The sequence below is a fragment of the Oryctolagus cuniculus genome, chromosome 7 (assembly GCF_051225735.1).
Source record: "Oryctolagus cuniculus isolate XC-2025 breed Fujian yellow rabbit chromosome 7, ASM5122573v1, whole genome shotgun sequence".
NCBI lineage: Eukaryota > Metazoa > Chordata > Mammalia > Lagomorpha > Leporidae > Oryctolagus > Oryctolagus cuniculus.
The window spans coordinates 58,668,482-58,693,906 of NC_142873.1; the positions used below are offsets into that span (position 1 = coordinate 58,668,482).

Here is a 25,425-nt window from a genome sequence, read left to right on the forward strand (position 1 = left end):
CTTGGTGTGCAATGGCTGTGGGATGGGCCGGGCTAGAGGTGGTGTGAAGGGGTTGCATTCTGGATGATATGTGAAGGGAGGGCGTGTAGGACCCACTGAGGGGCTGAGATGTGGGATGCGAAGGGGGCGAGGCAGCAAGGGTGATGCCGGTGTTTCGGGTCTGAGCGACTAGAAGGTAGGAGTTCCTGTTTGTTGAGACTGCTGTGGCGTCCGGTTTGACCAGGGTCTATTGGGCAGTAGGGCTTAGACGTGTCAAGCTCAGAAGTCTGTTTACATCTCAGCAGGCCTACGAATGTATCCAACTAGAATTCTGGGGTGTGGTTTTGTTCAGTTTGGTGGTCAGTAAACTTCTTGAATGAGTGATCATGTGACTGGTCAGGTTTTTCCGAGCAGCCCCCAACAGCCTTCCGCATGTCACCAATCCCTGTGGCCTGGAGAGCCCGCCCCAGCAGGAGACCCCAAAATCTCTGCTCTAGAGCAAGATCCCATCAAACCATTTCTGGTGGTTCTGGATTCTGGTGCTGTAACTGCCAGGAGGAGACTCTTGAGAACCTTTATTGCTCTGTTCTCAGATTCTTATCCAGTTGGTCTGAGCGGGACTTGTATGTTGGTAAGGTTTTTTTTAGATTTTATTTAATTATTTATTTTTGAATGAATGACAGAGAGAAAGGGAGGAGAGAGAGAGAGAGAAAATCTTTCATCCATTGGTTCATTTTCCAAATGGCCACAGTGACTGGGGCTGGGCCAGGCCAAAGCCAGGACCCTGGAATTCTGTCAGTGTCTCCTATGAGGGTGGCAGGGGCCAAGCACCCAGGCCATATTCTGATGCCTTCCTAGGCACATTAGCGGGGAGCCAGGTCACAAGTGGAGTAACTGGGATTCAAACCAGCATTTTGATATGGCATACTGCTACTGCAAGCTGCCTCACACTGGTAGTTTTAAAAGATCCTCAGTTTATCATTCTGGGCTCCTGCCTTAACAGACCTCCTGAACTTCATTTTTTATTTGCTGTTGTTTTTAAATCAGCTCTTTAATCAAGACCTCAGGAAAATTCTGAAGTTCTAGGCAGAAACAGTAGGAGAAAAAAAATCTATGCAAAAAGATATTTGGCATAGCATTATTTTTAATAGTAGTAATTTAGAAGCCACCAAATGGAATATTATGCAGCCAGGATAAATGGCTTTGTTGAGAATAGTAACTTGCAAAAATGTTATGAGAGAAAGTTAGGTTAAAAAAAGCAGAATGCCAAATTGTGTCTACATTATGAGTGCAACTATGTAAAATTATGCATGCATATAAATAAAGGACTGTAGGGGAACAAAGAAAAATGAAAGCAGTTGCTGTGTTGGTATAATAGGATAGTGGATGATGTTTCTTTCCCTTTTAAATTGCTTCTTTATTGTTAGGGTGTTTGTGCACTAAATAGAAGGAAGAAAGAAATGGCAATGTTGCTTCAAGTACACAGCCTGACTCCCTTCCTCCCCAGAGAAGGTCCTTAGAGTTTTTTCCCCCCTCATCATCCCCGTGACACTGAGATCAACCTCTAGACTCATCAGGAAACCTCTTTTTAATCCCTTAAGTGCCTAATGTATGCCAGCCCAGTGCTAGCTGCTGAGCTGGGGCTGGGGCAGGGGCATGCAGAAGTCAGTTGTTGCTCTAAAGGAGGGCATTGCGAAGTTGGGGGTGGACATGGAAGCCAACAATTACAGTAAGTGTAAGACAGTGTCAGGAGCATGATAGCGGCTTAGGAACAAGGTTCTGGCTAAGCTCAGATCAATCTGCTCCAAGGGACTCCAGCAAAGTTGAAAAGTAGAGGTGACATTGATCTTGATCTTGAAGGATAGGTAGGAACTTGCCAGGTGAAAAAGGGATGGGAGCAGGATGGGGTGATGAGGAACAGGTATTCCAAAGAGTAAGGACAAAGAACCATAAGAGGCCTGCAATATTTAAGAGATGGCAAATAGTTAGGTTTGGATGGAATAGATTCACTTATTAATTAACTCATCCTAAAATTATTGAGTATCTGTTGCATGCCAGACACTGGGGAGACTAAGAATTATGAACTGTGTTCATGCCTTGAATGCTGATCATAAAACTAGCAGACAGCTAATGAGGACTTGTAGTGCTCTAGATGCACTAGCTCGTGTATTCTTCCTAAGAACCATCTGAGAACCGTTCTTCTTCCCATTCACAGACGATGAAACTGAGACTTTGGCTAAAAGGCCTGTCCGTGGTCTCATGTTTATCACTCAGTGGTATCCCTAGAACCTACAGTCTTGTAGAGAAAACAGATGGTTACAAAGTAGAATCTTAGATGGCTATAAGGGAGCCTAGATACAGTCGAGGCAGACTTTTGGAGAAAGTGGCCAAAGGTGAGTTCCAGAGGGTAGATAGGCATTGACAGGGAAGGGCTTTATAGTGGTGGTGGTTGAGGAAGCTGATGAGGTTAGTTGGGGACAGTTTAGGAAAGCCTTGAACATCCCACTGGGGAGTTGAAACTTTGTTCTATAAGCAATGGTGAACTAACAAGCTTTTTGAGTCTGTTTTTAATCAGGAGGCTGAGTCACTTGGGCAATGATTCAGCCACACCAACTGTGAACTTTCAATGACTTGGGCTAATGGGGAGAGGAATAGTATGGGTAATCTGAAAATAATGGACGGTTGGAAAAACCTTCAGCCTGCGTGTGGAGTGCACCAGGTCAGGATTCTCTGCAGTGGAGGAGCAGCTGATTTGCTGTATTCATTCCAGACTCTCAACTCCAGCTCATGTTAAACCTGCTTGCTCTTGCCGTCAGACAACAGCCTGGTCTCTGTATCACAGTGGGCTGGAGAAAGGAACTTTCTCCTGGCCCACAGGGGCAGAATAAAATGTAACTGAGTTCCAGATATAGAAATGTTTTCTTCCACACCATCTCTAAGACATCAAGGGGACCTGGGACGGTGGCCATGAGCTCACTTCTCCCAGGGGCTGGGGCTGATGAGTTGGCTGGAGCTGGGAGAAACTTGGAGGTTTTAGCAAAGCTCCAGCTTCAGAGTGAAGGGCATGAGTGATTAATGGCACAAGCTGGCACGGAACAGCCAATTGAAGGAGCTATAAAAGTTGGAACAGCACAGGAAGCATTGACCCTGAAACCCGCATGCCTGGGAGAGGGGATTTTTCTTTTATTTGCACTTTTTATTGCAGTGATGCAGGGACATTCTGTGAGTAGAATCCAGGGGTGCTATCAAGCAGGCATTCGGGTGGCTGTGAAAAGAGGGGCTTTGATCCTCCTTTGAGAAAGCTGTCTTGGGGCCCAGGCAGACATCATCTGCTCTGTTAGAGCCTTCAATAGTGAAGAGAAAGTTCTCGGTTGAATTGGGAAAGGGGCCTATAAATAACTACAAAATCCTGAACTAGCTCGGCTTACTTCTGTGCTAGCTTCAGTCCTGGATGCCGAGAACCAGAGCTGGGAAGGCGAGACCCAGCTCTGCCCCCAGCTCGGGCACATCACGTCATCTCTTTGTGCCCGTTTTCCTCCCTGTGTAGTGAGAGGCTAGGACTAAATGATTATCTGAAACTTCCCTGACCTAAATTGCCTCCCAACTGTGAATGCCATTCAAAAAAAATCTAACAGACATATAACATAGGATGGTTTGTTACATGTATACATTGTGTAATCGTCAATCAGGGTAACTATATTTATCCTTTGAAGTATTTAACATTTCTTTATAGTGAAAATATCCCAAATCCTATCTTCTAGTTTTTTTTTTTTAATAGAGAAACATGCAGTACATTAACACTATCTATAGTCATCCTACTGTGCCGTGAGATCCCAGAACCTCTCACTCCCATCTAACCATAAACTGGTACCCATCAGCCAACCTTTCCCCAACCCTCCTTTGCTGCCTCCCTCCCCAGCCTGTGGTAACTACCATTGTATGTGTAACTTCCATGAGATCATCAGGTTTTTAGGCTCGGCTGATGAGTGAGATCATGTGATATTTGTCTTTCTGGGTTTGGCTTATTTATCTTAACATAATTACCTCCAGTTGCATCCATGTTGTTGCAAGTGACAAGATTTCATCCTTTTATGGCTGAGTAACATTCCATTGGGTATATGTACCACTCTTAGGTTGCTTCCATTTCTTGACTATTGTGAATAGGGCTACAATAAACATGGTGTGCAGACTTCATCTCTCTGCTGTGGCCTGGGAAGGCAGTGGAGGATGGCCCAAGTGCTTGGGCCCTGCACCTGCATGGGAGACCAGGAGGAAGTACATGACTCCTGGCTTCAGATCGGCACAGTGCGGTGGCCGTAGCGGCCATTTGGGGGGTGAACCAATGGAGGGAAGACCTTTCTCTCTGTCTCTGTCTCTCTCACTGTCTAACTCTGCATGTCAAAAAAAAAAAAAAAAAAGAACAAAAGAACATGGTGTGTAGACGCAAATACAAAGATTTCACTTTCCTTGGAAATATACCCAGTAATCGGATTACTGGATGAGCTGGTAGATCTATTTCTAGTTTCTTAAGGAGTCTCGATAAGGTTTTCCACAATGGTTGTACTAATTTACATTCTCATCAACAGTGTGAAAGGGTTCCTTTTGCTCACTGTCCTTACCAACACTTGTATGTGTGGATGCCCTTTATTTCTTTCTCTTGCCTAATTGCTCTAACTAGAACTTCAAGGACCATCATGAATAAAAGTGATGAAAGTGTGCACCCTTGTCTTGTTTCAGAGCTTAGAGAGGCATCCTTCAACTCTTCCCTATTCAAGATGATGCTAACTGTTGGCTTATTGTCTGTGGCCTTTGTTATTTTGAAGTATATTTCTTTTATACTTAATTTGGTTAGTGTTGTTTAGCATGAAATGATGTTGAATTTTCACCAAATGCCTTTACTGCATCCATGGAGATGATCCCATGAGTTTTGTCCTTATTCTGTTGATGTGATTGATGTATCACATTTATTGATTTGAATGTGTTAAATGACCCTTGCATCCCTGAGACGAATCTCACTTGATCATGGTGAATGATTTTTTTTTTTTTTTGACAGGCAGAGTTAGACAGTGAGAGAGAGAGACATAGAGAAAGGTCTTCCTTTCTGTTGGTTCACCCTCCAAATGGCCGCTATGGCCGGTGAGCTGCGCCGATCCAAAGGCAGGAGCCAGGTGCTTCTCCTGGTCTCCCATGGGGTGCAGGGCCCAAGGACCTGGGCCATCCTCCACTGCACTTCCAGGCCACAGCAGAGAGCTGGACTGGAAGAGGAGCAACCGGGACAGAATCCGGTGCCCCAACCAGGACTAGAACCTGGGGTGCCGGCGCCGCAGGTGGAGGATTAGCCAAGTGAGCCACAGCGCCAGCCGGTGAATGATTTTTTTAAGTGTTTTTAGACTCTGTTTGCCGGTATTTTTGAGGGGAGGGGGAGGGTAGGATTTTTGTATCCATATTCATCAAGGATGTTTGCCTGTAGCTTTCTCTTTTTGCTATGTTCTTATCAGTTTGGGTATCAAGGTAATACAGGCCTCACTGAATGAATTTTGAAGAATTCTCTCTTCTATTTTTGGAAATAATTTGGAAGGATTGGTGCTAATTCATCTTTAAAAGTTTTGTAAGATTCAGCAGTGAAGCCCTCTGGTTCTGGGCTTTTCTTTGATTTTTTTTTTAAATACTGATTCAACTTGCTACTTGCTATTGATCTGTTTAGATATTATATTTCCTTGTTATTTAATTGCGGTAAGCTGTATGTGCCCAAGAATTTGTCGGTTCCTTTTAGGTTATTGAATTTGTTGCCATATAATTGTTCACAGGAATCTGCAACAATCCTTTATTTTTGTGGTGTCAGTCATAAGGTCTCTGATTCCATGTATTGAAATCTTCTTTTTTATCCTTTTTAGTCTAACTAAGAGTTTATCAATTTTATTTAACTTTTTCAAAGAACTAACTCTTAATTGCATTGATATTCTGTATTATTTTAGTCTCTATTTCATTTTATTTGTGCTGAGCTTAATTATTTCTTTCCTTCTACCGGTTTTGGGTTTGACTTGTTATTGTTCTTCTAGTTCCTTGAGGTGCACTGATAAGTTGTTTATTTGAGATCTTTCTGTTTTCGTTGTGATGAAGGCATAGATTGTTATAGGCTTGCCTCTTAGGACTGCTTTTGCTGTATGTCTTGGGTTTTGGTATGCTGTGTTTCAGTTTTCATTTATTTCAAGAAATTTTAAAATGTATTCCTTGATCCATTGACTGTTTAATTTCCACATATTTGTGTAGTTTCCAAAATTTTCTTGTTATTGATTTCTAATTTTATTGCACTGTGGTCAGAAAAGATACTTGATATAACTTACCCTTTTAAATTTGTTGAGATTTATTTTGTGCCCTGTTATGTGATCTGTCCTGGAAGATGTTCCGTTCCTGTGCTGTTGAGAAGAGTACGTATTCTGCAGCTGTTGGGTGGGAAGTTCTGGAGACGTGTGTTAGGTCCAGTTGATCTAAAATGCAATGTAACTCTGCCATTTCTTTGTTGATATTCCATAGAGGATCTGTCCATTTCTGAAAGTGGGATATTAAAGTTCCCTTTAACTGTATCAGAGTCCATCTCTCCCATTAGATCTATAAATATTTGCTTTATGTATTTGGGTTCTTCAATATCAGATCTATCTATCTATCTATCTATCTATCTATCTATCTATCTATCTTAATGAGTGTTATTTCCTCTTGCTGGATTGAGCTCTTTATCATTATATAATGACTTTCTTGGTCTCTTACTACTGCTCTTGATATACAGTCTATTTTTTATTATAGAATATGCTATTCTTGTTTTCCTTGGGGTTTCATTCACATGGGATACCTTATTCCATCCTTTCACTTTCATTGTGATTGTGTCCTCAGTGGTGAAGTGAGTTTCTTAATAGCATTATATAATTGAGTTCTATTTTAAAGATTTTTATTTATTTATTTTAAATATTTATTTACTTGAAAGGAGAGAGGGAGAGAGAGGGAGAGAGAAAGGAGGTCTTCCATTTGCTGATTCACTCCCCAAATGGCCACGACAGCCAGGGCTGGCCCAGGCTGAAGACAGGAGCCAAGAACTCCATCTGGGTCTCCGACATGGATGGTGGGGCCCATGTACTTGGGCAATCTTCTGCTTCCTTCCTAAGCATTTTAGCAGGAACTGGATCTGAAGTGAAACAGCTGGGACTCGAACCAGCACTTTGATGTGGGATGCAGATGTCCCAAGTAGTGAGTTAACCCACTGTGCCACAACATCCACACCAGTGTCTTATTTTTTAGTCTATTCGGTCACTCTATGTCTTTTAATTGACTCTGTGTTTTTTAATTGGAGAATTTAGTCCATTGACACCTAAGGCAATTATTGATAGGCAAGGTATTACTGTTGCCCTTTGGATGCTTATTGTAGTTCCTTTCTTTCTCCTTATCTTTTTTTTTTTTTTTTTTTTTTTTTTTTGACAGGCAGAGTGGACAGTGAGAGAGAGAGACAGAGAGAAAGGTCTTCCTTTGCCGTTGGTTCACCCTCCAATGGCCGCCGCAGCCAGAGCCCTGCGGCTGGCGCACCGCGCTGATCTGATGGCAGGAGCCAGGTGCTTCTCCTGGTCTCCCATGGGGTGCAGGGCCCAAGCACTTGGGCCATCCTCCACTGCACTCCCTGGCCACAGCAGAGAGCTGGCCTGGAAGAGGGGCAACCAGGACAGAATCTGGCGCCCCAACCAGGACTAGAACCCGGTGTGCCGGCGCCTCAAGGCGGAGGATTAGCCTAGTGAGCCGAGGCACTGGCCTCTTTCTCCTTATCTTACAATCTTCATTTGTGGATAAGTGATTTCTTCTAGTGATGTACTTTTATTTCTTGCTTATTATTTTTATTAAGTCCGTTGTAGGTGTTTGCTTTGGGGTTACTATGAGGCTTACAAAAAGCTTCTTTAAGCTATAACAAGCTATCTTGAAAGGATGACAACTGGACATTGATGATAAAGATAAGGAAATGAGACAAAAGGAAAAGTGATAAGAAATCCTAATAAAGAACTTGACATTTCTCTACACAGTTTGAATTTTTGATGTTACATTTGACATCCTTAAATATTGCCTGTCTGTTAACATTTTAATGTAGTGAGCATAATTTTTTTAGTCTTCTCAGTAAAGATACAAATGGCTTACATACTAGCTTTGTAATATTAGAGCATACTGGATTTTTTTTTGTATAGTTACTCTTCCCAGTGAGTTTTCTACCTTCTGATGTTGTCTTCTTACATGTTAGTGTCTCTTTGTTTCAGTTTGAAGGGATTCCTTTAGCATTTTGTGTAACACAGGTCTGGTGGTAATAAAGTCTCTTAGCTTTTGCTTGTGCCAGAGTGTCTTTATCTGTCTCTCACATCTGAAGGATAACTTCACTAGATACAATATTCTTGGCTGACATTGTTGTTTTTTTTTTTTTTTTTTCCAGGACTGTAAATGTCTCATTCCACTCCTTCCTGGCCTGTAAGAATTCCAATGAGAAGTCTGCAGTCAGGTGAATGGGGACCCTTTTATGTGTTTTTGTTTTTTTTTCCCTCGCAACTTTGAGAATGCTCTCCTTATCTTTAGCACTGGAGAGCTTGATAAGACTTGGTTGGGTTGATTCTGACTAGTGACATGTGACTTTCCTATACCTGGATAGTTATCTCTTTCTTTAGGTTTGGGAAGTTTTCTGTCATTAGGTCTTTGAATCTGGTTTCTACTTCTTTGGCGTTCATAAGTCCACCTTGGATCCCAGTAACTTGACTTTTTCTCTTTTCATGCTAGCTCTTATTTCCTGTAAGCTTTCTTCATTCCTCCTGACCCCCCTTTTCTCCTCCCATTGTGTATTTCCAAACAGCCTGTCTTTGAGCTCACTGCTCCTTTCTTCTGTTTGATTTATTCTGCTATTGATGCCTTCTATTGCTTTTTTAATTTCACTTAGTGTACTTTTCACTTGAAGGATTTTTGTGTGATTTTAATTACTTCCATCTCTCTATCAAATCTCTGTTAGAATTGAATCATTTCTGTGTTCTCTGAAATTTCACTGAGTTCCCTTAAAGCAGCTATTCTGAACCAAGCATTTGGAAATTTTAATTCCTACGTGGTTGGTTTCTGGCGCATTATTTTGCTCTTTAGGTGAAGTCGTGGTTCCCTGGAAGTTCTTGATGCTTGTAGGATGACGATGCTGTCTGCACACTGAAGCACTCATTATGGGAATCTAACCTCCTGTGTGGCTGGCTGTTCCTCTGGAAATTCTCGGAAGTCAGTTTATTTTCTCTGGGCCTATGGTTAGTTCTGATATTTTGGCACTAGATAGCACCTGAGTTGTGATTTGCTCCTCTGAACACTACTGATATGGTTTTACTGATTCAGTCTTAGAGTTCTCCCCAGACTTGTTTGTCCCAAACTTGCAGTTTAATGTGTTATTCAGCATGAATTGAAGAAGTGCCTATAAAGTGGCTGTCTGTTCCTACAAACCTTTTCCTGAGGCTGTGGTAGGGTCAGATTCCTTGTCCAGTGATTACAAATGCCACTGTGATGGATCTTATCCAGGGCTCTCAGCCCACCAAATCACTGCAACCTAGGAGTAGGACCAAAGCTCACCCTTGCTATGGTTTTTCTGCTGCTAAGGTGGGCACACTGCCCAATGCCACACCTATCAGCCACTGGTGATGTTAGCTGCAGTATAAGGCTGCTCAACTGGGACCATGTAACTTCACCGGACACTAAAACAGGTCCAGAGGCTCTGTCTTTAGATACTGGCTTGGGAACAAGGACTTTGAGAATCTGCTCAATACTGGGGTTTTGTCAACCTGGCACTGATTTCCAGTGTGATTCCTCACTACCTGCCCAAGGTTGTAGGAGAGGTGATGGAGGCAGCCCCTCAGCTATTCTGACAGGCTCTAGGTAGGTCCCACCTGAGTCTCACAGTTACCAGGCCCTGTGCAATCTCAGGGGTGGGGCACACAAGGCCTGCAAAAGACTGGTGGTGCTACGTGCCAAAGTAAGTCAGTCTCACCAGGGCACAGCTTTCTGCTTGATACAGGGGCAAGTCCAGAGACTGTGTCCATGGGTTTTCGCCTTGGGACAGAAACTATTAGGATCTGCCCAGTGTTGGGCTTTACCAACCCAGATCTGAGTCCCAAGACACAGACCCATAGTCCCTTTGATGTTTGCCCAATGTTGGAATAGCAACATAAAGGCAGCCCCCTGACCACCTAGACTGGTCCTAGGCTGGTCACATCTGGTTACCATGGTCACAGGTCCCTACCAAGTCCTAGGGGTGTCCACCAAGTCCACCAGAGACCAACAGTGACACAGGCCACAATGAGTCCAATCCCTGTAAGTGCAGATTTCAGCCTGATGCTGGCGGGTCTAGAGCCTTGGTCTCTGAGCACCAGCCTGGGACTAAAGATATCATCTGCCAGGCTTAGGTGAGGCAGGCCAGGATCTGAGCTCCAATGCATGGTCCTAAGGTCTTGTTCCTCTGTGCACTGCTGGAGTTTCACTTTTGGTCTGCAGCTGGGGGAGGGGTGACAGAGGATGCCCATCTGTCCTCCACAAGTATGGGAGCAGGGACGTTTAGCCTGACAGGATGTTTTTTCACAGTGGGCCTGGTACTGGGGTTCAGCTTGCTCTCCCTCTCCTGAGCTGGAGGCGTCTCTCCATGTTGTCCTCCTTGGAGCTGGGGGAGGGATGACATAGGCAGCTCTCTCCTTCTTGCTTCCTTCAGTGTGACCTTTCTGTTGATTGTAACCAAGACAAGGCAGTGTGGTTCATCTTCCGGCTTCTGTAGCTCTGGTGAAGGTGACTCGGATAGCTGTTCACATGGGTGTCTCTGTGGGGAGGTGGTCGCCAGAGCCTCCCTTACTCAGCTGCCATCTTGGTTCTGATCTGCAAACATGAATCCTGGATGTCATCTTAGGACAGTGAAATCGAAGACTATTGATGTTCAAGGTTGCAGCAGTGCAGATTCATTAATAACACAGGAAGATGCCCAGAGCTAGAGAGATTGGAGAGATTGGTGGTGGGTGCACATAATCAGAAGGTTCATTGTCAATGGAGAAGTTTAAAACAATAATAAAAGCAAGGAAACGTCAGGGTTCTCATTGTTATCACGATGCACGGACAGTTCTAAACAAGGCCAATGATAAACTCTTTCTCCTTACCCACGGAGAGCACTCCCCCCATCCTGCCTTCCTTGTATGCCTCTGTCTATGTGCACACTTCTCTTCGTAGTCAGTGCTCTTTCCATTCCTCTACCTATGACACAGGAGAGAATCTCTTCCCGGTGTTAACTTTCTCTTTAACACCCTGCTTCACCACCTCTTAGCACTGATTTGTCTCCAGTGAAGAAGGGTGGTGAATTGCTTTGAGTCACTTTTTTTTTTTTTATTTGACAGGTAGAGTTTACAGACAGTGAGAGAGAGAGAGAGACAGAGAGATAGGTCTTCCTTCCGTTGGTTCACTCTCCAAATGGCTGCAATGGCCAGAGCTATGCTGATCCAAAGCCAGGAGCCAGGAGTTTCTTCCTGGTCTCCCACGTGGGTGCAGGGGCCCAAGGACTTGGGCCATCCTCCACTGCTATCCCAGGCCACAGCAGAGAGCTGGATCGGAAGTGGAGCAGCCTGGACTCAAACCAGTGCCCATATGGGATGCTGGTGCCACAGGCAGAGGATTAACCTAGTGTACCACTGCACCAGCCCTTGAGCTACTTCTTTAGCAAGGTGGATCTGCTACAGTAGTGGCTGGAGTGGAACCAAGGAAGCAGGGCCAATAACAATGCAAAATGAGAATACACTGTGAAGTGTGGAATGGGTACAGTAGTTTTAGTGGCTTAGGAAGTCAGGCCCTAAACACATGGCCTGTAGGTAAGGTGGGGACAGCTCCCTGGAGGCCCAAGACGGGCTGCACACATGGTACGTGAAGAAAGTCCCCACCTGCCCCTCAGTTCAGCCTTCTCAGCTCTCCAGCACCCTGGCCCTGTCTTTGGGTTTTCCTTTGCTGTACCTCAAATGGATCTCTTGAAAAATAACCCTTCAATTCCTCAAGTCAGTCAGCCCCCATCCTTTGGATTCGATTTCCTCCACACCCTGGGCCGGCGTCTAGAACATGAGGGCCTTTCCCAGCCTTCTGGGGACTTGCATATCCTAGGTTGGTGTCTCCTGTCTGCATGTTTGGGCTCCTTGGTACACAACCTTCTGCACAATGGCACCTGCTGCAAGATGTGGTCACACCCTCCAAGGAGACAGTCCCAATAGCAATCAAAGAACCAGTGCACATTCTCTGGGGGCTGGATGGGCTGCTCTGGAGAACACAGGGGGGCTCCCAGAGAAGGAGGAGTGTGATGGGCGGAGGAGGCTGGAGAGGGAATTGAACTTGAAGATAGAGATCCCTTCTCTATCAAAGTAAATAAAAAGGTGTGGTCTTGGTTTTTATTTTGCTTTGCAAAGGGCTGAAACCCAGTTAGGAGCAATTACATTGACAACCAACCCAAACCAAGAGGGCCAAGTTCTGGTTTCTTACAGATCTACAATTTGTTCAATTTTCTCTTGGACATACACACCAAACACGTATTCCCTCTTGCACATTTAGTTCCTAATTGTTATCCTAAGATGATTTATTTAGTTTGACAGGAAGAAGAAAGGAAGAGGCAGCTCCCACTGGAATTTGTCTTATTTCCTTCTCTCTTGCTTCTCTGATCATAGAAGCTGTACACGCCTGCTGTAGAAAGTTTAGGAAATGAATATTCTAGACAGAAATGAAGACTTCCTGTGAATCCCATCTCTCAGAAGAGAACCACTCTCAACCTGCGATTGTAGTTTTTGTGGAATCGCTGGAGAAATTGTGTGTGCCAGGGCTTGCTGTGTTCAGTTCAGGCTTTTACCGGAAGCTGTTTCAGCACCAGCCCCTCCAGCCTGGTGGAGGCACTTGCTGCTTGTGCTGGGTCCCTGGCTCAGCCTGACAGGTGCTCCTGGTTCTTCCTCTGTTGGTTCCAGAAGATAGGGATCTTAGGCTGGTCTGCTCTTAGGTCCCTGTGCTACAGTCCCTGGAGCTGTGTTTCAATTTCTGTGAAGTCTTTCTTGTGGCTCACAACTGGCAATCTCCACATTCACACACATGCACACTCGTACAACATTTCTTCACTTATTTGCATAAAGTCATTCAAAGTCATTAACAATGATCACTCACAGATATTATTGGCATACAGAGCCACAAACCAAGTTTTTAACTAATGTTGGAGTCCCCACCTCCAGTGTGTGTGTAGCATGCTCTCTTCTCACAAAGCAAACCAAAGGGGAGATTCTCTGTCCCCCAACCCAAGGGCCATGAAGAAGTTGGCTTGTGATTTTGCACGAGCCAACCAGACTCACCCATCTTCCACTTGAATCTTGAGGGAGCCTTGCTAATATTCAGGGACAGCTCAGACCTCGTGGAGGGTGGCAGCAGAGCTGTTGGTTTTGAGTGTCCTAAAGCTGCAGTGGCCTATAGCTGCACGATGCTGTCCTACTCAGGTGGAGGGGTGTATTGAAATGTCCGTGTCCCCTGTCCAGAGTTTGATTCCATGAGCTATCATATTCTTCAGCAATATTTCTTTCCTCTGAATGCTAACCACAATTACATAAAGAACAAACTCTAATTTATATTATGTGGTTTTTGTCTTAAAGATTCAAATGATACTTGGTAACTTTTTTTAAAAAGATCTACTTATTTGAAAGGCAGAATTACAGAGAGGCAGAGGCAAAGATAGAGAGGTCTTCCATCCGCTGGTTCACTCCCCAGATGGTTGCAATTGCCGGAGCTGCGCCAATCTGAAGCCAGGAGCCAGGAGCTACTTTCAGGTCTCCCACATGGGTGCAGGGGCCCAAGGATTTGGACCATCTTCTACTGCTTTCCCAGGCCATAGCAGAGAGCTGGATTGGAAATGGAGCAGCTGGGACTCAAACTGGCGCCCATATGGGATGCCGGCACCGCTGGCAGTGGCTTTACCCGCTACACCACAGGGCCGGTCCCCTTGGTAAATCTTAACATGCTAACTTGAATTTCAGTTCTAACTTGCAGTCTCTGCTTCCCCAGGCCACATGAATGCAAGACAGGGGGTAGAATAGAGGGAGAGAAATTAATCACAGCACTGTTCCCCAGGCTCTATCCTTAGCTGTGATGTAGGAAATTCAGCTCCTCCCTTCCTTCCAAGAACCTCCATACTTCTGTGCTTTTAGCTGCCTGGCATTGAGCCCTGTGGTTTCCTCCTCTGCATACCCCAGAGGTTTCTGGGGGCTCTGTTCTGGCAAGTTCTTTCTTCTCCCATGGCCCATCTGTCTGTGAGCTGCCTGGTGTTCTTGAGTCATATCCACTAATCAACCATCAAGGCTAGTTCTTCCCTTTAGTGAGTCCCATCTGTCAGGCAGGAAGTTAGAAATTAGCCTGTAGAAAACAAAGCACCTGCAGAAAGGAATGTAGCAGCCTCTGGCAGCCTTGGAAGTAGCCCAGTATTTCACTACTGAGTCCTGCTCGTACCCCAATAATTTTATAGGTGATTCCAGCCTTCTTGCAAGGAAGGCACTCTAGGAAAGTCTCTGGGCTAAGGGGGCTACCCAGTCTGATAACATTGGGCAATAAAACCATGGGAGGAATTTTAACTATTTCACACCCAGCAAGCCCTTTGTATGGGATAAAACTTGTTGGAAGGAAAAATGGCAAGAACTGGATCCCATTCCCTTATAAGCCCAAGCCTGAACACACACTATGCACCCAGTTCTTTCCACATGCCCATCTGGCCATCAGATGTATTCTTTCCATTAAACTGTGTAACCTTGCTTGCCCAGTCTGAATGGCTGAGCACTGTGTTTCCAATACCATATGGAGAGGTGCTCACCTGTCCTGACAAAAGCCTATCCCAGCAAACCTTGCTTCCACTATTCCCTGCCTCACATCTGAATTCTTTGTTGTTGTGCGAAGACAAAAACCTCTATTTCACCCCTCTCTACTAACACAACTATTTCAGCCCTTATGGTAGGCTATACTTTGGGGCTTACTGGTGCCCTCATGGGTTGATGCCACGATACTTTTCTGTTGCCTAAGTCTTTTCTTCTTTATCGTTCCAGTTCTACCCATTCCAAAGGAAGTGATTTTCAAGTCTCATGATCTTAGGTCAGGTCACACTGGGCATGATCTAGGTGCGGGGAGGAGAAGGCTGGCAGGAGAGGAGATCTGGACCTGCATCTGCCTCCTGTGTTGCAGCAAGAGACAAACAGGCACAGCCCTCTGCAAACCGGGAAGGAAAGCCAGGGCAGCAGACAGAATGCAGTCGGAAACGGACACGTCGAGGACGACGGGTTCAGAAACTTCCTGTCTCACACCAGAGTGGAAGTCCAGAAGGTGATCTTGCCGAGCCAGCAGATCTTATCGTACCTCCAGGAACCCAGAAGTAGCAATGAACAGGCCTGGATGGGAGGTGTGATGTAGAACCAGGACACATCAGTAGAAAGTATTTTCACAAACCGTGTCTGGAGGTTAGCTAGTCCAAGTCTGAATAGTTCATAGTTAAAAATAGTTGGAACAGAAGTTCAGTTGGATAGGGGGAATAACTTCTTTTTTAAAAAATATTTATTTCATTTATTTGAAAGAGTTATGTTGGGGGGGAGAATCTTCCATCCACTGGTTCACTCCCCAAATGGCCACAACTGCCAGGGTTGGGCCAGGTCGAAGCCAAGAGCCAGGAGCTTCATCCTAGTCTCGCACATGAGTGCAGGGGCCCAAGCACTTGGACCATCTTCTACTTCTTTCCCAGGCCATTATCCGGGGGCTGGATCAGAAGTGGAGCAGCTGGGACTCGAACCAGTGCCATATAGGACGCTCGTGTTACAGGTGGCGGCTTAACCCATTGTGCTGCAGCTCCAGCCCTGGGGGAATAATTTCTAAAGTTCTATAGCTCAGTAGGATGACTATAGTTGACAACAACTAATTGAATATTTCAGAATAGCTGGTAGGATTTTGAATGCTCTCAACACAAAGAAATGAGATGATAGATTTGTCAATTACCCATGATATGACCAATGCACATTGTATGAGAATATTGCAAAAAGGTTGTGGAAAATGGAATTTAGAGAGAAGCTTATTCTGGTGCAAAATATTTTGAAATCCATGCATATGAAAGACCTACAATAAAAGCTTATTAAAATGCATATTATGGGCTGGCGCCGCGGCTCACTAGGCTAATCCTCCGCCTTGCGGCGCTGGCACACCAGTTCTAGTCCTGGTCGGGGCGCCGGATTCTGTCCCGGTTGCCCCTCTTCCAGGCCAGCTCTCTGCTGTGGCCAGGGAGTGCAGTGGAGGATGGCCCAAGTACTTGGGCCCTGCACCCCATGGGAGACCAGGAGAAGTACCTGGCTCCTGCCATCGGATCAGTGCGCCAGCCGCGGCGGCCATTGGAGGGTGAACCACCGGCAAAGGAAGACCTTTCTCTCTGTCTCTCTCTCTCACTGTCCACTCTGCCTGTCAAAAAAAATGCATATTATGAAAAAATTATGCTTGGATTTTAATTTTCTGGCATCAAAAATTAACATCTGGGGCTGGTGTTGTGGCATAATGAGTTAAGCTGCCATCTACAATGCCAACATCCCATATGAGCACCAGTTGAGCCCTGGCTACTCCATTTCTGATCCAGCTCCCTGCTAATGAGACTGGGAAAGCAGCAGAGGACAGTCCAAGTCCTTGGGCCCCTGCACTCAATTGGAGACTGGATGAAGCTCCTGCATCCTGGTTTTGGCTTGGCCCAGCCCTGACCATTGCAGCCATTTGAGGAGTGAACCAGTGGATGGAATATCTCTCTCTCTCTCTCTCTCTCTCTCTCTCTATTCCTCTCTATAACTCTGACTTTTAAAATGAATAAATCTTTAAAAAACTAAATACCCAAAACACCCTTAAAATAAAGATTTGTTTATTTGAACGGCTGAGTGACACACACACACAGAGAGAGAGAGAGAGAGAGAGAGAGAGAGAGAGAGAGAGAAATAGAAAGAAAGAGAGATCTTCCATCTGCTGGTTCACTTCTCAAATGGCTGCAATAGCCAGGGCTGGGCCAGGTCAAAGATGAGAGCTAGGAACTCCATCCCGGTCTCCCACATGGTAGCAGAGGCCCAAGTACCTGTGTCATCTTCTGCTTTCCCATGCACATTAGCAGGGAGCTGGATCAGAAGTGGAGAACTAGCACTTTTATATGGAATGCCAGTGTTACAAGTGACGGCTTAACCTGCTGCACCACAATGCTGGTCCCAATAAGCTTATTCTTTAACTTCATTTTTCCATGAACTTTTTGAAGTTTGAAATGTCACACTGTATCCCAATTCATATAGTTATGTCAACTGTAAGAATGAAGGGATAATTTCAGTGCTAATTCTCTCTAGTTCTCCCTAGTTCTCTGATAACACCTTCCGCTGGAAATCTAAATCTTTGAATTTATGATCTTTGTGTAACCTGTCCAGGGTGGTTTGGGATAGCTAGCCTGCCTCGGCATTTGTACTCATCATCACTGTCATGACAGTCCACTGGGGTAGCCAGGTGGTCTCCTGAAGCCTTGAAAAGTCACTACATCCCAAATAATTGTGGACGATGGTTTAGGAAACTGAAATGGCACTACCAGGCCTTGGTGTACAGTCTCTCGCTTCCACATGTAATGAGGTTATCACTGCATTCAAGGTCAGACACTCATTCCCAGAATCCCTTTTTGAGATTCTATTTCTATGCCCACTCCTTATCCCAAATATCTTATCAGTCAGGGTCCAGTTACAAATACAGAAATCACTCTAGGTGTTTTGAATAAAGGGAACTTAATAAAGGAAATTATTTGTACCTATTTTGGCAGGGCTGAAGAAGCAATGAAGAAGGAAAGGCACTAGAGGAGTCAGGAGGAAGAGGGAGTGATACCCAAGGATCAGAAGCTGCGAGGGCCCCTGGATTGGAATCCATGAGAGCACCTGCTATTGTGCTACTGCAGAAACTTATCTCAGTCGCTTCTGGACCCTTCAAAGTGGGGTGCCTTGACCAAGATTGGAACTGCAGAAAAGACATTGCTTTGGCCCATGCATCAGAAGCTAAGGATCTCCCTGTCTTTGCTATTGCTGCAACACCCAGCAGCTGCCACTCTACTGGAGCCAACAGCAGGAAACTCCTTTCTTTGTCCACTTCTGAACTTCCCACAGGAACTTGGGACTGCCATTAGTGGACCTGAAAGCAAGCCAGCTGGCCGTGGACACTGAGAGCTGTAGCTGGCAGATGTCCAGTGTGAGCGGCAGGAAAGACGGTGTTAAATGGCTGAGATGGTGTGGGCTGAGAACGATGAACAAAGAAGGGACACAAATGGCCAGAGGGAGAGCGGCCTGGAGTGCCTGTTCTCTTGCTGTATTTGTTAGTGTCCCTTCAATATTTCATAGCCAAGAATTTCAAACATATACTGAAATAGAACAATTTAATGAATTCCGTCAAATTAGAAACAACCTTATTTCACTTATTTGCTTTTCACCAGGCCACCCCCTTTTATTTTGAAGCAAATCCCATACTTCATATAATTTAATAATAATTCCTCAGTATCATCAACATTCAATAAGTTTCTGAATATCCAACTTTCTGTTAGTGTCTCCTTATTGTTTCAGTGGTTTGTCTGGGTTAAGATCCAAATAGAACCCATGTGTTGCTACTACCTGGAAGGTCTTTGAATTTCAGTTTTCCTTTCTATTTTCTCCTCCATTTCCTCTCTATCCTCCCCAAATTTAAATGCTTCAACTGAGTTGCTTGTCCTGTAGAGTTTGCTGCAGTTTGGGTTTTGCTAACTGTGTCCTCGTGGTGTAGTTTAACTTGTTCCCCTGCCTTTGTATTTTCAAGAGATTGATAGATGGACAGGTAGAGAGATGTGGGTTGAGTAGGACTTGTCTCCCCACAATTCAGGCAGATGCTTAAATTCTGATGTCCTAACGCTAGAGGCTGACGGGTTAAGGGTAGATACTTGACATAATAATGATGTCTGAGAGTGTGTCTGGGGGAAATCGTTAGGTTACTGGGGATGTGCCATTGGAGGGTGGTTCTCATGGGAGGCTTGATGATTGGAGTTCAGGTTATGCCCAGCTGTTCTCTCTGCTTCCTGGCTCGCCATGTGGTCACTCCTTCACACCCGCCAGACACAAGCTTCCACCAGACACCAGACTTTGGGGCCACTTCAGCCTGAACTGCAACTTCCAAACTAAGCTGAAATAAACATTTTCTTTCCCAAGAAGCTCCTCTCAGGTATTTTAGCTAAAGTAATGAAAAGCAGGCTAATGCAAGAGGTTTATCAGATTTAGTTGTCATACTTTTGGTAGGATTCTTATATATTTTAAAATTTATTTGGAGATTTAAAATTTTTCTTTTGGGAGGCCAGCATTGTGGTGTAGCGGGAAATACCACTGCCTGAAATGCAGGCATCCCATGTGGGCGCCGCTCCACTTCTGATCCAGTTCCCTGTTAATGCACCTGGGAAAAGCAGTGGATGATGGCTCTAGTGTTTGGGCCTCTACCACCCGTATGGGAGACTCGGATGAAGCTCCTGGCTCCTGGCTTCGGCTTGGCTCAGTCCTGGCTGCTGCGGCTCTCTGTGGGAATGAATGGGTGGATGGAAGATCTTTCTCTTTATATCTCCCTCTCTGTCTACAACTCTGACTCTCAAATAAAACTTTAAAAATCTTCTTTTTCTTTTTGCATTGATTTATAACTTAGTTATGTTGTGCCTAGAGAACATTATATGTACTGAATTCTTGAAAATTTTGATACTTTTTTTATGGTCATGTACATGATAAATTTTTACATACTTCACAAACGTATTAAAATGTACACTGTCCACATGTTGAGAGAATATAGTATAGCTTTATTTTTTAATTTACTTGTTTTTTTATTATTTATTTATTTATTTATTTAAAGATTTATTTAGTTATTTGAAAGTCAGAGTTACACAGAGAGAGGGAGAGGCAGAGAGAGAGAGAGAGAGGGAGAGGCAGAGAGAGAGAGAGGTCTTTCATTCACTGGTTCACTCCCCAAATGGCCACAACGGCCAGAGCTGCACTGATCCGAAGCCAGCAGCCAGGAGCTTCTTCCAGGTCTCCCACGCAGGTGCAGGGGCCCAAGGACCTGGGCCATCTTCTGCTTTCCCAGGCCACAGCAGAGAGCTGGATAGGAAGTGGAGCAGCCAGGACTTGAACTGATGCCCATATGGGATGCTGGCACTGCAGGTGGCAGCTTTACCTGCTACGTCACAGCACCAGCCCCTGTTCTATAATTTTTTAAAATTTTGGATTAACATGCAATACTTGTACTTTTTTAAAAAAACATTTATTTAAAAGGCAGAACAACAGGGAGAAAAAGAGATGTTCCATCCACTAGTTTACTTCACAAATGGCCACAACAGCCAAGGCTGGCCCAGGCTGAAGCCAGGAGCCAGGAACTCCATCCAGGTCTCCTACCTGGGTAGCAGGGACCCAAGAACTTGAACCATCTTCTGTTGCCTTCCCAGGTGCATTAACAGGTAGCTGAAAAGGAAGCGGAGTAGCTGGGACTGGAACTGACACTCTGATATGGGATGCCAGTATTCCAAGTGGCAGTTTAATCTATTGTGTCACAAAGCTGGCCCTTATTTGTACATTTTTATGATACACAGTGCAATATTTCAACCCACACACACAGCATAAATGGATCATACCAGGCTGTCAGCCTTTCCACTTCCTTGTCTTTTCTTTGTGTTGGAGTTTGCCAGCTCCTGCCTTCCAGTTCTTCAACAGAATACAGCACATTCTCACGAAAAAGTCACCTCAGCTCTATGTAACACCAGAACCTGCTACCCTCTCCTGACTGTGTTTTATTATCCACTACCCAAGCTTCCTACCTCCACTAGCTCACCCTTCCCAGCCTCTAATAATCACCGTTTTAGATACAGATCAAGTATTTTATTTTCTAATTTCCACATATAAAAGAGAATACAGGGGTGGGGGGCACTGTGGCACACCGGGTTAAAGCCACCACCTGCAGTGCCGGCATCCCAAATGGGCACCAGTTCCAGCTGTTCTACTTATGATCCAGCTCCCTACTAACATACCTGGGAAAACAGTAGAAGATGGCCTGAGTCCTTGGGCCCCCGCACACATGTGGGAGATCTGGAAGAAGCTCCTGGCTCCTGGCTCCTGGCTCCTGGCTTCAGATTGGCCCAGCAATGGCTATTGTGGCCATTTGGGGAGTGACCAGTGGATAGAAGACCTCTTTTTCTACCTCTCTCTGTAACTCTGTCTTTCAAATAAATGAAATAAATTTTAAAAAAGAGAAAGAGAGAATGTGTAGTATTTGTCTTTCTGTGTCTGGTTTATTTCACTTAATGATCTCCATGTCCACCTATTCTGCCACAAATATGAAGATTTCATTATTTTATGGCTGAATAGTGTTCCGCTGAGTATATCTACCACATTTTCTTTATCATTCACCACTGATTTCACATCTTGGCTATTGTGGAGTATTGCAATGAACATGAGTGTGCAGGTAACTCTTTCTTAAACTGATTTCACTTCTGCCAGGTATCCTCCCAGACGTAGGATAGCTGAGTCACATGGCAGACATATTTTTATGTAGTCTTTTATGTTCTCCATAATGGCTGTACTAATTTGTATTCCCAACAACAGTGTATTAGGGTTCCCTTTTCTCCACATCTTTGGAAGCATTTTTGCAGTCTTTTGATAATAGCCTTTATAATCAGAATGAGATTATAGCTCACTATGGTGGTTCCCTGATGGATAGTGACATAGAGCATTTTTTTCCATGTTTTTCTTCTTTTGAGAAATGTCTATTCAAATTCCTTGCCCATTTCATAACTGGATTTTTTTGTTGTTGTTGCTTTTTGAGTTCCTGATACTTTCTGGGTATTACTAGAGCATTACAATACCATATTTCAAGCCATACAGTAAAGCTGTAGTAACTAAAACAGCATAGTTCTGGCCTAAAGTCAGACATATGGAACAATGGAACGGAATAGAAATTCCAGAAATGAAGCCACACGTCGATGGGCGACTTATCTGAAGGCACACCCCAGAGGAAGGTGCTGGGAAAACTGGATCTCCAGATGCGGAAGACTGAAATAAGACACCCACCCACCTCTCACCCTATTTGAAAATCAACTCAGAATGAATCAGAGGTCAAAATGGAAGACCTGACACCATGAAACTACCTGAAGAAAACTAGGGAAATGCCCGATGGCGTGGACATAGGTAATGATTGTTTAGATAAGAATACAAAAGCCCAGGCAGCAAAAGCAAAATAGGCAGATGAAATTATATTAAAATAATAAGCTTCTTCGTTTCAAAGTAAACAATCAACAGAGTGAGGATTCAACCAACAGAAGGGGAGAAAATGTTTTCGAACTGTTTATCTGACAAGGGACTAATATTCTATAGTTTTAGATCAAGCTTGTACATTATGTTGCTTGCTGGTTTTTGGCTGTTTTTATCAATTACTGAGAAAATGGCATTAAAATCTCCCACTATGATAATGAATTAGAAAATTCCTCCTTAGAGCTCTTATAATATTTGCTTTAAATATTTTAGCTATGTTTTCAGTGCATATGACATCAGATTTCTTATGCTTTCCTGGTGAATTAAGCCTTTTTATGATGTAGAAATTCCCTTTACTTCATTATTATATGTCCTTATGTTCCAGTTACGTCTTTATTTAAAAGACTATAACCACATTCTTTTTAAAACAACGAGCCTGCCATAAAGAAGCATGAGATTGTGTTATTTGCAGCAAACTGGGAAGCATCATGTTAAATGAAATAAGCTGGACACAGAAAGACAAACGTTGCATATTCTTTCTCATGTGGAAGCTAAAAACTGTTGGTGTGAACATATAATAGTGATTACCGGAGGCTGGGAAGGGTGGTGGGGGGTGTGGTGAGAGGGAGCTTGGATAATGAGTATCAAACCATTTAGATAAAAGGAATGCGTCCCTAGAGTCCCACAGCACAGAGAGGTGGCTGTAGTTCACAGTCACCTATTCCACATTTTCTGAGCAAATGAAAGAGAGGAGCTAAAAGGCTGCAATACTACAGTAATGAGAACGAGAGAAACACACTAATTTCCCTGACTTGATCAGTACACATTGCACACGTTCACTGAAATGTCACACTGTATGCCATAGGTATATACAATTATCCCAAACAGGTCCATGATCCCGTCCTACCCACTCTCAAAGCTGCCACCCCATACCCAATCTAAACTTCTCCCTTTCCTGTCGACTGTTCCTCCAGGGTGATTTTATTAGCATGTTCCTGACTGCCTTTATCCCTGGGTAAGTTGTTCTACTTTTTCTGAGCCCAACACCCAAAGATGATGTTCATGCGGCTTCTCCTGCCCACTGCCCTGCCTCCCTCCTGTCCAGTTCACTTAGAACATAACACTCAATCTCACCTTCTCACTTTTTTTTTTTTTTTCAGAACAACTCAGCAAAATAAAATTCCGGTTTATTGTTGGACAACATTGTTTCACACATACATCAAACAGGCCAAAAAAACAAAAAAAACAAAAAAAACAAAAAAAAAATAAACAGCAACTTCATAGACAAAAAAAGGAAAAAAAGAAACCTTTTATCTTTGGCCTTTTTAACCATCTCATACAAACCAACTACTTATAGTACAGCTAAGTACATACACAAAAAAAGTTACTGGAATGCTCGGAATAAGATTGTTTTTTTGTTGTCGTTTTTGCTTTTTTTTACAAGGTTTTTTTTTCTCCTTTGAGATTAGAATGAACATGGTCACACCACAAGTAAAGTCAGAAGTAGGACAGAGGACGCTCGAAGGCTGGTCTGGTCATCCGAGATCATTAAAAATGGCTGACCCCTAACAATATGTACAAAAATATAAAATGTAAACAAAAAATACAAACAAATTTTCCTTTTTAAAGTACTTTTAAGAAAGAAAGCAGGGCCTGGAGTTTGGTGCTGTCCCTCCCCTGTTGCGAATTCACTGGGTTTGTGGGCGTGAGCGCTGTGTCCGCAGTGGCGCGGGCGGCCTCTACTCGGAGGTGACCACGCTGGGGGAGACGGGAGTGAGGGTGGAAGGTCACGGCGGCCTCGGGTTCACGGGTGCCTTCTGCCTTGCGGTCTAGTCATCTTCGTCGGTCTTCTGCTTCTTGGTGTCCACGTCGTCCTCCTCGTCATCCTCAGCTGCCCGCTTGCCTGTAGCCGCCTCGGCCTCCTCGTCTTCGTCTCCGTCCTCTTCCTCACCATCGCCCTCTTCCTCCTCCTCTTCCTCCTCGCCACCTTCCTCCTCTTCCTCGTCTACCTCGTTGTCCGCCTCCTGCTCCCCGTTCTCCTCATTGGCGTTGCCGTTGGCGGGGGCGTCTCTCCCATTCTCCGCCTCCTCCACCACTTCCTTCTTCTCCTTCAAGTCCTTGGTGGTGATCTCGGAGCTGGTGTCCACGGCCGCGTCGGACATGGTGGGGGCACGCCGGGGATCCGAGGCAGCGGACTCGAGAGAAAGCGGGCGTTCGGGGGCTCTGGCGACAAAGCTGCCGGAGTCCGCGGCGGCGGCGGCGGAGGCGGCTGCGGCGAGCGGGGAGCCGGGCCCGGGAACAATGCAAAGATGGCTTTTCAGAGCAGCCAGTGGGGCTCACCTTCTCACTTTTAAATAACACAAACACCAGTCTCACAGGGCGTTGCTGGCGTGTCTCTCTCTGTCCTCTTCCGCTTACACTGCAGTCCCCACCCCACAGGATGCCTGGGTTAACACCACAGCATTTCTCTGTTAAGACAGAAAAGGGGGCTGGCGCTGTGGCGTGGTGGGTAGGGCCACTGCCTGCAGTGCCAGCATCCCATGTGGGCTAGAATCCCAGTTAGAATCCTGGCTGCTGCACTTCCGATCCAGCTCTGTGCTCTGGGGAAGCAGTGGAGGATGGCACAAGTGGTTGGGCCCAGCACCCATGTGGGAGATCAAGAAGTTCCTGGCTCCTGGTTCTGGAGCAGCGCATCTTCAGCCGTTGCAGCCAGTTGTGGAGTGAACCAACAGATGGAAGACCTCTCTCTCTCTCTCTCTCTCTCTGCCCTTCCTCTCTGTATCTCTGCCTTTCAAATAAATAAATAAGTCTTAAAAAACAAACAAACAAAGAAAAGGGAGCAGCATTTTCAGGCATAACAACAGCTTTCTTGAAAAATTATCCTACAGCCCAAGCAGACCAGGCCATCAGGCACGAGGAGGACTATATGTGGAGTATCACGAAGTTCCCTTGTCTCAAAAACCTCATCCTTGGCCCGTTACTACTAAGACACCGCCCCTAGCCAAGGCCCCTTTTTGCATGGCAAGGGCACCCGCACAGGGCAACGTTAGCTGGGAGATCTCTCTCGTGAGCCCTGTGGAATAGCGGTCAAGATGACTGGCCC

The 25,425-nt window shown here is 44.9% G+C and overlaps 1 protein-coding gene and 1 long non-coding RNA gene across 21 annotated transcripts in view; one reads left to right on the forward strand and one right to left on the reverse strand.

Moving 5' to 3' along the window:
- Nucleotides 1-19,701, forward strand: part of LOC103350097 (uncharacterized) — a 163,109-nt gene extending 143,408 nt beyond the window's left edge. For 7 of the 20 annotated variants that reach the window (XR_016210758.1, XR_016210765.1, XR_016210751.1 and 4 more), the window contains 3 exons: nucleotides 8,435-8,500; nucleotides 15,229-15,366; nucleotides 17,852-18,685. This is a non-coding gene — a long non-coding RNA (uncharacterized LOC103350097). Of the gene's footprint in view, nucleotides 1-8,434; nucleotides 8,501-15,092; nucleotides 15,367-17,851 lie in introns of all 20 variants that reach the window. The other 13 variants (XR_016210759.1, XR_016210766.1, XR_016210767.1 and 10 more) reach the window with 3 other exon arrangements.
- A 4,044-nt stretch (nucleotides 19,702-23,745) lies between these two features.
- On the reverse strand, nucleotides 23,746-24,655 carry LOC100350339 (prothymosin alpha). Its single transcript, XM_002715770.6, has one exon. It carries the CDS (start codon nucleotides 24,482-24,484, stop codon nucleotides 24,152-24,154), a length of 333 nt encoding a protein of 110 aa, XP_002715816.1. The 5' UTR covers nucleotides 24,485-24,655; the 3' UTR covers nucleotides 23,746-24,151.
- Between the last annotated feature and the right edge of the window lie 770 nt (nucleotides 24,656-25,425).

What these genes read in the sequence shown, in the direction of transcription:
- LOC100350339 (XM_002715770.6), bottom strand. Translation starts at nt 24,484, where the DNA reads ATGTCCGACGCGGCCGTGGACACCAGCTCCGAGATCACCACCAAGGAC.